This window comes from Pseudopipra pipra, chromosome 5 (assembly GCF_036250125.1).
Source record: "Pseudopipra pipra isolate bDixPip1 chromosome 5, bDixPip1.hap1, whole genome shotgun sequence".
In the NCBI taxonomy this organism is placed as follows: Eukaryota; Metazoa; Chordata; class Aves; order Passeriformes; family Pipridae; genus Pseudopipra; species Pseudopipra pipra.
Window position 1 is genome coordinate 68,404,992 of NC_087553.1, and position 13,342 is coordinate 68,418,333.

At 45.0% G+C, this 13,342-nt stretch overlaps 1 protein-coding gene across 1 annotated transcript in view; it reads left to right on the top strand.

The window, feature by feature from the left end:
• The window catches only part of FAM107B (family with sequence similarity 107 member B), a 124,863-nt gene that overhangs the window by 24,546 nt on the left and 86,975 nt on the right, over positions 1–13,342 (top strand). The window contains exon 2 of the mRNA XM_064656464.1: positions 7,714–7,795. Within this exon, the coding sequence (XP_064512534.1) occupies positions 7,714–7,795 (82 nt within the window). The remainder of the gene's footprint in view (positions 1–7,713; positions 7,796–13,342) is intronic.

Below are 13,342 nucleotides of genomic sequence, written 5' to 3' on the forward strand. Positions count from 1 at the left end.
TGACTTCATTGTTTAAGGGAAAATGTGCCTGCCTTAGACCTGCACCCTAAACTGAAGATGAGGGGAATCTTCCCAAGGACCTCTGACCTGGGTGAGGGGTGGAAGGCCGTGTGGCCCAGCAGCTGTTTTCTGACCTTGAGATTAGTCTGGTGCCTTTGTTGAGGGAACAAGATAGGATTTTTTATTTTAGTTTATACCAAGATTTTATGCCTAGAAATAAACATTTTTGGGGATCCCACTAAAGCCAGTTATAGCCCTGATCAAGCAAAATTCTTACATATGAGTCTATTGAGGTCAATCATACAAACAGTGCTAGTCTAGATGGATTAGAGAGACTCCATTCTCCACCACTTTGAAGGTAGAGATTACATCTGGCACACAGAATGGCTGATGCTATGCCTCACCAACCCTGGGTCCTGGATTAGGGAGACTGGTTTGGTTTTTGTCACCTTCTTGTCATCCTAGTGGGCAATTTCAGGTATGTATGAGCAATTCACAGACTGTTTTGGATTATTTGGAGCTCAGTGGGGTGATGATCATGCTATAAGCATGGGATTCAAAGTGACCTTTACGGTACCACCTTCCTGCCACTTTGAGGACAGTGTCCATGAAGGGGACACTTGGAGCTTGTGTCTGTGTCAGGGGTCAGGGCTTTGGTCAGGACAAGCCAGAAAGTCCTTTCTTCTCAGAAGGAGTAATTTGACAGTTCTTAGAGGAGGATGTGGACATTCTGAGGGCAGCTACCAGTCTCCAGGCATTTGTGTGAAAGAGCAGTGGAGTTCTTTGCTGGGATTTAGGAGAGCCTGGGAGCGGAAGCTGGGAAGTGTGGGTGGGTGTGATGTCCCCCATGACTTGTCCAGGCTGAAGAAAACCATCTGTCAGATCAAGTGCTCACTGCTGGCCTGGTGGGCAGTGAAAAGATACAGCAGACAGCACGTATGTGAACACCCATCCTCCATCCTTCCTGTGCATCCTGTTATCAATGGTTTTTTCAGGATCCCACAGCTTTCTCCAAGCTTTACATTTATCCCTGGAGAGTTGGTGGGTTTTGTTCTTTGTCAGGGACCAAAAAGGCACAATCTATGTCAGAAAAGCACAAAGGCAGATTTTCCGCCACAGGGAAATTCTTTGTCTTGTCTGTGAGCAGCAGAGTCACGTCAGAAACAGGTGATGATCGAAGCTGGAAATCTGAACAGAGCCATATTTCTCATCTGTCTCCTTTCCCTTGACATGGAACTGGGGAGGTGAATTAGGAAGGTTTAGTTATCCTTTATTCAAACTTCAAGGATGGTCACTCATCTACTGCTTGGTCTTCCTTTTTAATTGTGTGTGACCTGGGTGTCCCTTTCAGGGCTGGACATCTCAGGGAGATGCTCATCCAGGCATACAAAATTGGACCCTGTGTCTTAGGGAGGTGTCCAGGAGCCACCAGGGACCACACATGAGATGTGACTGCAAGACTGAATTTATGCAACCCCAGCTGCCAGCCTCAGAATCTTACCAGGTCTTCGTCCATAAGAGCCAAACACCCCCAAATCTGATCAGAGGAGAGAGGCACAGCCCTCATATCATGAGGGAGAAGAGTGGGTGCTGTTATTACATCTCATGAGGTCTAGAAGCAACCCCAGTGGAGCAAGGGAATAGCTTGGGAAGAAAAATAAACTTTAGAGCTCCTTCCTGCATACCCATACAACACATGCTAATGCACAGGGAAGGATCATCTGGCCAATGTCTCGGGCTCAAATAAAGTGTTGATAGCCAAGGTGAAAGAGTCTCTCTATCCAGGAGTGATCCTCGATCTGTTGCTATAAGACCTCTCTTAACCTCTGTTTTGTATTTAAGAGATGTTTCTTCCCCAAGCAGGGCCCTTCCAGCTCTGTCTCTCTGTGGGGCCAACTTGCAGGGGCAAAGGGCTCTGCTTACTGGTGCTCTCCCCTCATGTCAAATCTCTGCCCAAATTTTCATTGAATTGTGGCTGTGCTGCAGGAGAGGGATGGAGGTGATGAGTGCCTGCTGGACAGATTCCCAAATAACTCTCATATGAGAAGGGTGTCACTGAATTTAAACCAGTTATGGTGGTGGGAAACCAGAGGTGACTTTCTAGAGGAGGTGGGTCAGGAGAGATAAAGAGGAGAGCTGAGCAGCCAAGACCTGAGGTGAGAGTCTTCCACCTAACTACCCTAACCATGGTTTGCTCTCAGCCATATGAAAACATCCCTGCTGGGTGATACAGCTGCACGCTCTGCTGGGCCAAGGGGAAACACAGAAAGATCAGCTGTAATTGTTACAGCCCAAATTACATGATGGAATGAGCTGATCACGTAGCTCGTCTCTATGTCATAGCTGGCATGCAGAGCAAATGCATGCATTGCCAAGGATTATGGGCCAGAAATGTAGCTGTTATAAATCCTCTTATCTATCCCACAAGGCCCATAAGAAAACCTTTTCTTTTTGTCTTGGAAGTGCTGAAATACGTATGAAATGTTACTTGCCCCGCACACCCATAAATATGGCTCTTGCCCATCACCGTGCTTTCACTCAAGACATTATTTCACCCCCTTGGCATGTCACTAACCACACCATCCCATCCTTATCAGCCCACTCCCAACAGGGAGAAGCACTCTTGGACTGCTTGTCCCCTATTGTTTTCTGATCTGTTTGGGTTGGGCACATGACTCCAGATTTAGTTCTCGCCCTTTGCGAGGCTTAGTGCTTGCATCTTCCAGAGTCTTGGCTCTATGGAAAAGTTTACCTGGGACCCAAGCCAGGCTAAACAGGTGCCTGGTGTAAGCCTCGGGGATGTGAGCATCCTCCTTTCCCTCAGAAGGGTCCTTGGAAGCTGACATTGAGAAGATATTCACAGCACTTGCTGGCAGGGAGTATGTTACCCTATGTAGCTTCTCTCCTAGCTTCCTTTTACTGCCTGAGGCAGCTGGTTTTCTGATAGATATAAAAATTGATTTATTCTGAAAAATAAAAAAGCAGAAAAGTGACATTCTCCCCTTGGATCCACCCAGCAGCTCCTGACTAATGAATCCTGAACTGCTCTTAGCTCCCACCAGCACAGTGATCCCACTGACAGTGGCAAACAAATGACATGTGAAGCAGTCATAGAAAATAAGGAAGAGAGAAAGGGAGAAAGTTTTTCCAGCTGAACAGCACACTGGGCCTGGGTCATTTTGCCCTACAGTCTCAGGAGGTGCATGGAGAAAGCAATTCAGGACCAGGCTGCTGAGTTCTAAGCAGATTTCACAAAAACTTTTTGGTTTCAAATGCAGGAATGTGCACTCACATGTGAGCAGCTGTGCCTGGAATGACTCAATATGTGTTAAAGCTGCCCCTACTTTTATCTGTATTGATATATTTATATATCAGCAGGAGTGGGAAGGACAAAGGCATTTCTTGCAGTTAGGTTTTTGCTGCAAGCTACCATGATGGCATGCTCTTATTGATTCTAGACACAACTTAGAGAAAAGATTTTCTTTCCCTGGCATGGGCTGATGAATGCAACTGGGGTATTTGCAGAGGTTGGTGTCTGGTGCAGCATCAGTGCTAGTGCATTACAGGTACAAAGTGGTAATTTTAATGGATAAAAACTAAATATTACTTCCTTAGTTACTGATGTGTTTGAAACACTTTGTTGCTGGACACTGCATCTGGCTCTAAGCAGATTTTCTTTCTTTGGTGCAGTGTAAGTTAAAATTTTTACTTACACACAAGGAGAATAGGCAGGTGTATGTAGTGCATCCCTACAGGTGCAGTCACCTCAGTGTGAGCTGGATGAGGTTTCTGTGCATTCAGGAACCCTGTCCAGCTTCTGTCCTGTGTAGTCATTCAGCTGCCTCATGTGAAGTCACTCATCCTTCCTACTGTCCTCCCCTAAACCTTTTCCAATCCTATTATAAGAATATAAAAGGGAAATGTTCTTCAAACTCCGTGAGTCTGATATTACAGAATCTTAGAATGGTTTGAGTTGGGAGGGACCTTAAAGATTATCTGATTCCAACCTCCTTGCCAAGGGCAGGGGAACCTTTCACTAGACCAGGTTGCTCAAAGGCCCAGCCAACCTGGCCTTGAATATTTTGAGGGATGGGGCATCCACAGCTTCTCTGGCCAAACTGTACCAGAGTCTCACCACACTCAAGATAATTAAGTCTGAATAAACTTTGCCAGGAAAAGGTGGTGGCCCCATTCAGTAGAGAGTTACAGTTGTTTGGGTGCTTTGATCTTGCAACTACAATAAATGCCTCCCTTACCAAAAATTTTGTTATGTTGCAGTAAAGACTCATGCAATATAATTCCCTTATCTCAGGTCTCCACTGCATCCTGATCTGTATCTTCCAGGATATATGGCTTCTATGTCCCCAAAATCTGCCTGAAATTTGCACTTCCTGAAAATAGGAGATGGTTTTAGAGATGGAGTATCTCTTACAAGATGAGAACAAAGCTCTTATAGCATACTCCACTCATCCATAGGCTCAAATCCAAACTAAACACCTCTGAGGCATCTTGGCAAGAGCCAGTGTCTGATGAATACTATTGTTTTTAAATTTTCATCAAACACGAAGAATTTTCTATTGAGGATTTTCCTGTGGGAAAGGTTCAAATTCCAGCAAGTTAATGGTGCTGTCAACAAGGTGGTGAGGCAGCTATCAGGCAGCTGCTTGGGAATGAAAGAAGAGGGGGAGTGAAATGGTGCAGGGCATGCAAAACCTTTGGCTTCAAATGATGTGGCTCCCTTCTTGGCATCTACCTTTGTGCCGGACACTGTCAGCTTTAGTATGTTAAAGGGACTTTCACTGTGGCCAAGAAATGGTACAGCAGGTGGAACCCCGTGTGTGCTCCAGAGCAGACACAGCAGTGGGAAGCCAGGGAGATGGTAGAACCTGGCAGAGCCTTCACCCAGCATGTCCTGGTGGCATTCCCTGCTCTTCCTTTCCATCGTTGCTGTTGCCATCTCGTCTTCTCCTCCCCCATGATTCCCCCTTTGCTTCTCTCCCCTCCCTGTTCTGCCTCCCTAAACTGATTTTCCTAAATCAATGCAGAGCTTAATTCTCATTCATGGTCTTATTTCCCCACCACAAGATTATAAACAAGCCTCCAAGTGGAAGAGAACATTTGCTCCTTGGCCCCCACACAGTTGCTTTGTGTAGTTTCTGTCAAAACAATGCTGAATAGCAGCAAACTATTCACTGACCCGTCACTCGAGAGGCTGTTGTTGTCAGCAGGTTCTCCATAACCACCTCATCCATCCTCCAGCTCCACGTGGTGCCTTGGGTGTGTGACAGATTTGCAATCCACACTGCATTTTTAATAAGCCTGTCCTCCCTCTCTGGACGTCAAAGGCACTGTTCTGAAAGTCAATCTCAGCCTCTGACCTCTCTGAGCTTCCCTCTTATATTTAATCTGGAAATACTACTCTGGAAGACGAATATGATATCTCCTGCCTGCTTTAGGCACTGGCAGCTCCTTCCTGCCTTGCCAGCAGCTCCATGGCATTTTGCCATTGCCAGCACCGAGCCCTCTGGGCTGCATCGCTCACACCCCTGTCCATGGCCAGCTGGGTATCCCAGCAGAGGTGTGCACACCTGTACAGCCTGTACAGCAGCCTGCAGGAGGAATGTTGGATTATTGCTCGTGGGTGGAAAACTGAGGCATGGAGAAATGGAAGCGTGTGAGCAGGAGAGGGTAGAACCCGGTCCCTAGGCTGAGCCATGCTGTGGTGAGAACAACTTGTTGACACAATGCATGATCCACACTCTATCATCTTGCTGTCACTGCTGAGAAAGATCTGCTGATGGTATTTTTGCTCATCTTGACAAGCTGGATGAAATCACAGCTTTTTGTGTTTCTTGATGAATATCTGCTTGGCTGTATTCGCTGCACGAGGTCAAGCTGTCCAATTGGCTGTAATGAAGCACATGAAAGGAAAAAAAGGCAATTAGTATTTTAAATACAGGAAAGCTATTCACACCAGAGAAAGATTATGGGCTGCGACACCAAAGCTGCTCTGAATTCTCCAGAGAAACATTCATCTTCCAGCCTGGCACCATGAAACCTGATTCCATCACACTCTCAAACCTCCATCCAGATCTCTTGAAGTTCCTCCTTTTTCCCTATTAAATCACATGGATATTTCTGACAGGCATTACCCCAAGAGACTTGAAAGTGCTAAAAGAAAAATCTTGATTTCTGCTCAGCTTCAACTGCACCTCACAATGTTAATTCCAGACTGTATCTGGCTGCAGTCTTGTATTGCAAAGTTCCATCCATGAAGCATCTGTTCAGTGTCCATCACAGTACAGAATCATGGAATCATTTAGGTTGGAAAAGACCTTTATGGTCATTAAGTCCACCTGTTAGCCCAGCACTGCCAAGGCCACCACTAAACCATGTCCCCAGGTGACACTTCCACATGTCTTTTAAATCCCTCCAGGGATAGTGACTCCATCACTTCCCTGGGAAGTCTGTTCCAGTGCTTGACAACCCTTTTGGTAAAGAAACTTTTCCTAATATCCAACTAAAACCTCTCCTGGCACAACCTGATATGTCCAGGTATGCTGAGGTTCACCTACGATCTGCCTTCTCTACATTTCCTGGGTGATCACTGCCCTGGTCCTGCTGGACTCTATTGCTGATACAACAGATGAGAGGGCACATCTGATATTGCTCAAGATGTCTGAGATCTGTGTGTCTGTCCCAGGACAGTCCCCGGTTCATCATAAACTCTCTTCAAACTCACCTCACTTATCTTGGGTGACTCTCTTATATGGGAAAAGTCACCAGCTGGAGGTGCCTGTCCCTGGAGCCTACAGGGCAAATTTAGAGTAGACTTGAGGAAGGTAAAGCTGAGGAGAGAGGGATCCCTCTTGGGACAATTTGCCCATGACATATCAGAAGACTGATATGGAGTCAGGGACTTGCATTGCCACCTCCACAGTCCTACAGTGATCCTCCCCTTGTTCTGCAAGATGTAATAACAAAGCTATTTCCACTGCACTGAGTGCAGCTGTATGTGCCCTGCACAGACAGCATCAGAGGCCAGCAGGTTATACCATTACTTGGATAAACCCATTTATGAAAAGTACTGAGCTGCTTCTCTTAGTTGAACTTTGGGATATGGTGAGTCCAAACTCAAGCTGTGAACAGATTTTTCCTCTGAATGTTGAAGACATTCACTTACCAAGTGGCAAAGTCTCCAAAAAAATAATAATTCAGCCTTTTGCTTTGTTTGGCATCAATAGATTTTTCAAAGGAGTGGAGTTAATATTTTATTAAGGAAAAGTTGAATAATTCTAATAAGGCTTTCTCTTATGAAATGGACAGAGAAGCTTAATGTCTTCTCCTGGAGCATAAGACAGGCAACACTGGGTTCTAGTGTCAAGATTAAATCTTGGATTTAGAGCTGGCTCCAGCCAGCTCTATCACTCAAATGCTGGGTAGTTCTGTGAGGTTTCACATGATTTCTGAGCTTGACATTCTCCATATGTACTACTGGCATTATGGGGAGGTGATGTCTGACATGGGGCTGTTGGGAGCCCTGCTTTCATGCCAGGTAGGAGTTAAAAGACTGTTTGATGAAAGATGTTTTTGATGTAATCCATGTTTTTGTTTGGTTTTAGTACCGCTCTTTTTGACAAGCAATTTAATGGTTTGTATTTTCCCTCTTTTTTTTTTTTTTCCTGCTTTCTCTTGGGAAATGCAACACAAAAGGAAGAAGAAGAAGATGAAGAAGAAGAAGAGTCACCACAGAAGCAGCTGGATTTGCCAGTCTTGGAGAATGAGCCCTTACCAGGTATGAGTGATGTGCGGAGCTTGCATCCACTCTGTGGAGCAAATTAAAACCAGTCTTTTCTAAACTGGCCTGAGCTGGGATGATAATGTGCTGACATTCAGATCACGGCAAATGAAAGGAGAGATATCAGTGATAACAGGCCTGGGAATTGTGTCATGTCTGTTATATCTTGTCTATTGTCTTGGGACTTGTTTCAATTTGTTAACACGTTGGTTCTGTGGGTCAGGCATTTGCAGCTAATGCAATTGAAATTGGCTTTGACCTTCTCCCCTGCAAAAGATAGTGACTGTGGTATGTGCAGTATTTGATCTCTCCTTCAGTCCATACACGGGTTCTTACAGCATGAATAAAGAGGAATTTGTCCCTCTCCCCCTTTAAAGATCTTCATTCTCTTTTCATTCGCAATAAATTATGGGCCATGAAACCTCTCTATAAAGTTTTGGATATGAATCACAGCCAGACTGAAGGTTGTTAACTCCACTTTGGTAGATCTGGCTGTTAAAATCATTGGCAATCCCCAAAGAATCTGTTACAAAGGTATCAGGTAGTGTCTGTTTCCTGCCACTCTGAGCCTGTTCTGGTGGGAAGTTCCTGCTTCTCCTCCCTTTTACCTGCCCAGACTTGTTTTCAGGAATCTTGTGCACCTCCTGCTTCTAGATGTGTGTTGAGGGGAGTGGACAAGAGGTATTTTCTAAAAAGAGAAGACCTCAGGCCTGCTAAGAAAGCCTCCATCATCAGTATTCCTGTCACTTCTCAAATCTAGCTGCTGCATCTGCTTTGTAGAATCAAAACTCAGAGGGATAGTCAATCTGGTCTGTGACCAGACTGTACTTAAATTTGGAGGTGATTTGGTAAAATTGTATGAATTCCATTAGTCACACTTGATGTAGCAGCTGGCTGGGTGGAAGGATGTCACAGTGAAATTACCTCAGCTTCTAAGATGTGGACTTCACCTTACAACAGTGAGAGGGAGGAGATCCCAGATAACCATGATTCCAGTTGTGTACAGTATTAAGCACCTGTATTTCTTGCACAGATGCTTATTATCACGGATTCTCAAAATCTTTAGAAGTGCTGAGCACATGTTGATGCCACAGGAGTCTTGCATGTGAGGTTGGACCCAGAGGGATTCTGTCCTATGGGATAACGAGGCAAAATAAATGAGGCCAGCACAAGTTTCAGCTGTGCAGAGTCTCCCCCACCTTTCCCTCCCTGCCTAGTTTGTTATGTGCAGAGCAATAAAATAAAATGTTCTCAGCAAATCTGTGGTTATAGATTGAAGTGGAGCCAGTATTTAATATGGGCCCACTCAAACGTCAAGCGAGAGATTAGAGATGGAAAAGGCCCCTGGAAAAAGCTGCCTGGGCATCTATTTAGGGTGTTTAAAATTTTCTGGGCAAGTGAATTAATTGCTTGGTAATATCCAGCGCTGAAACATATGTGAGCTGTAACCTGAATCCCCTGTTTATTTATGATAATATAAGCCCTTGTGCAAATGGCTGTCAGCAGCTGCAGATGCTGAGATTTAGGATGCTGGGACTGGAGAAGGAAAAATGCCACTGCATCAACTGAGCAGCTGCTGGTCAGGGCAGTGTAGCAGGACTAAAATGCTGAGGGATGAGGCATTTGAGCTGATAGAGCTGTGGATATAATGTAGGGGGAAAAAGCATTAAATATGAGCTCTTTCATCTTCCCCACTCATGTCAGCACTGAATCTGCCCGGCATTGACACACGGGGTTCATGTGCAACATCTGTGCCATGTCGTGAAGGCAGCATTGTAAGGGAGCAGCAATGAAATGAAACATTTGTACCTATGTAGCTCTTACCCTTCATCAGTTAGAATCAATTGTAAGGTTGCTTTTATTTTTTGTGGCAGAGAAATGAAAGAGAACCTCCCAGCTCTGGCATTTGTGATCCAACAGGCAAATTAGTGAGCAGAGGTGCTCTGAGAAGCACACAGTTCTGGGACTGGTGTATGAAGAGTCAACTGGAGATCAATACTGAGCCCTCTGAACTATGATTGATCTAAATTCCACTAAAGAAAAAACATGAGCATGGTTTATTTAATTTTCTGAGCAGATAACAAATATTTTCCTTGTAAAGTCTGAAAAGTTCAGACATGATTTTTTGTTGTTTTTTTAACATTGCTCACAGGAATGTGTCTTTTTTAAAAATGAAAACCGCATATTTTCCTGGCTTAACAGGAAATTACAGAACAACAACTAAAGAAAGTCAAGTTCATGAAGAAAATACTTATTAAAAAAAAATCAACAAAAGGAGTTGTTTTTAATAAATCGTAGTATGCTTTGGGAAGGGACCTTAAAGATCATCTAGTTCCAACCCTCTTGCCATGGACAGGGACTCCTTTCACTAGGCCAGGTTGCTCAAAGCCCCATCCAACCTGGCCTTGAACACTTCCAGGAATCTGAACAAAACCCAGTTCAGGACCAGCAAGATGCCAAGAGGAACCAGGAGGAGAGACTAAAGCTCTGGGAACCACTTTATGTCCAGCTGCCATCTGTATCTGTCTGCAGATGACTCTGCAGCACAGAACAGCCTTTCTCAATGCTGACCCAATCCAATTTCAAAGGCTGGACATGGAATCTGGTAAGAGAAGAGCAAGGTGGCTGTGAAGCTGGTTTTCAGACCCTCCATAATGAGGCTGAGGGAGTTTTCCCCTTGGTACCTCCTTAGACTTGCCTCCAGGTAGGGACTAGATTAATACCTTCCTCTACTGTGATTGCCCATGTCCTGTTACTGCAAAAAGGGGTTAACTCTGCCCTCAAACAGACCTTTATATTGCTGAGGACCTTCCTGGTGAATGTGTAGGTCCCAACAAGCTGCAAAGAGTGGAAGAAGGAGTAATACTCCAGGCAGAACCAGGACAAAAAGGGAGAGGACATTGTGCTGCCTGGGGAGTGAGGGGGAGGGGAAAACTCTGCCACAGACTCCTCATGTTAGTGTCTTCTAACCTTTCTGCAGGAAGCCAGCTCCATCTTTGCTCTCTGGGCTAGACTGGGCTGTCACCCTTCTCCTCACGCTCCCTGGTGACAGGTCCCTCCTTAGCTCTGGGCCATGACCTAAACATCTGTGTCACAGGGATCTGTGAGAATGGATTTAGTGTAGGCCCCGTACAATGCAAAGAGCAAGTTTTGTCAGCCTTCTCACCACTGCTTTGCAACTGCGTCTTCGCCAGCCCCATCACCCATCACTTCTCCCAGCACAGACTCCAAGAGCAGTGCTGGCACAGGCTGTCAGTGCCACAGGGACACGGCGTCCAGGGAAAGGTCAACTCCACAGACCAGCTGAAAACCATTCATCCCTCCTACACAAACCTTGAAAGCAAAGCCAAAGTAGGAAACCAAGGGAAACGAAGGAAAAACAATGTTCTGGCTTCTTGCTAAAGAAAACCCTCAGGGTGGCTCCTTTCTTCTTGCTGCCGCGGTGTGGTTGCAGCTGCACCACAAGCCAACTGGCCATGACCCAAGCAAAGCAGAAAGCACATTTCTGAGCGGGATTCAGAGGGTTTGCAGGTAACTGGCAAGTGGATGTAGCTGCAGTAATTTAAGATATTAAGGGTTCTGACTGGATGTGCTGCTCATCTGCTTCTGCACCAGGAAAGATGCTTAAATCAGCTTATAGTGATAAAGGAGATAGAATGTCAGTGCTGGATGGTGAGCTGCCCAGTAAGACATGGGCGTGTGTTCATTTCTGCTGCCTTTCAGGCCAGCCTGTGCTGCCGGTGACACTGAGGCAAACATCTGCTCTGTTGCAAAATGATTTTTTTTTAAATGCCTTTTTTAACCCAGGGCAGACTTCCTTTGATTCTGGCAGAATGAAGCCACAGGTATTTTTAACCAGTGCTGAAGCAACTACATTGTTGCTCAGCTGCAAAACAGACACAGTTTTCTTGGTTCAGCAGGTCTCTCCTCTGCTCATGGCTCTCTGCTGCTCACTGGGCTTCTCCAGAAAGCCACAACTTCCTTCTTCAGCTACCAGATAACTAAATATTTTGTGATCTGGAACTTTATCTTTTTCTAAGGTAGCTTCTAACACAAGAAAAGCCTAAACTGGCCAAGGCATTTCTGTCCTTGGCCAAAAAGCTGCTTAAGCAGCAGTGGAGCTGCAGGTTAAAAAATGACAAATGAAGCAGGGTCTAGAAAAGTACCTAGCTGAAGTAACCCACTGGTGCCAAGGGAAGTTCAATCTGAGATGGATTTGGGTCTTGCAAACCAGAAAATACTCCGTGATTCAGATTTATTTCCCTTCCACCTCCCTCAAGCATGTTGCAGTTTTTGTGTGCGACCAGTGGTCAAGCCAGTCATGACCTTACAACAAGAGCATGAGGCTGTGGGTAGGAAGATCTGGATTTTGTTTCCATCCATTACACAGCACCCATATCTTAAGGTTCATGTGTGTTCCTCTCTCCAATGCCATCTGCAAATGAAAACCATGGGCAGTGTTGGAAGTAAAGAAGGAGAAAGGACACGAGGTGTGTGGGTGTTTTAATTCAAGAAGCTCCCTCAATATGGCTTAGCCTCCAGTAAAAAAACCCTGAGTCTTCTTGCTCAAAGCATCAGCATCATCACAGATGCTTTTCCAAATTATGGCTCATTTGTTTATGTTGAGATAAAAATAAGAACTTCAAAAATATCCCTTCCTGCAGCACAGGATGCAAATATACAGCACACACCTTGAATATAATCTAAAATAGCAACCCCTGGCACATGTGGCTTGATCCGAAACACAAACTCCACGTAACACGTCAGGGATCAGAGAGCAATCCTTTCATATTAGGTGAACCAGTCCTGACCTGGCTTTCCTGAGAGCATCTGAAGGTGAACAGACAGAGGCAGGGTGTTCCTTGGCAGCTCCACCAGATACCACGGAGCTGGGGATGTCCCTCTCCTGGGATGTCCCTTCCCTGCCCTCAGTCACTGACATGGAGAAGGTTCAGGGCATGAAGCACCAGCCAGTGCAGGAAAAAACTGCATGGGGTATTGCTTTCCAAAAAGCAGATGGTTTGCAGTCTCCCATTGGTGTGGTTGATAAGCAAGCAGATGCTGAGGGATTTATCTGTGTTTCTTGAAATGGTCAAGTGGACCTGGGAATCTGGAGGGATTTATGGTATTTCCTACTTCCAATCAGACTAAATATACTTAAGGATGACCTTTATCTCGATAGCTTACCCCTACCTCTTCTAATCCTGATGTGAAAAACAAAGCAAAGAGATTCCTGGAAATGTGAAGTTGAAAAAAAAAAAGGTGCTAGTCCTTTTTTTTCCATCTCTGGAAAAGGAACGTGGTCATTAAAGGGTTTGGCAGTTCAGCCTGGTTATTATTTTATTCCATATAAATCCAGAATTCTTTCATTGTGCTTAGTGAAATTTTCCCCACCTCCTGCTTTTTTTTTATAGAAAATGTAACTCACTTATTTTTAAATTACTTTTGGTCCACCACAGATCCCTAGCCATCAAAAACTTCTTACTGGAGAATCCAATGCTCTCCATTAAAATATCAGTATCCCTGAAACAGAGTCAGCAAAAG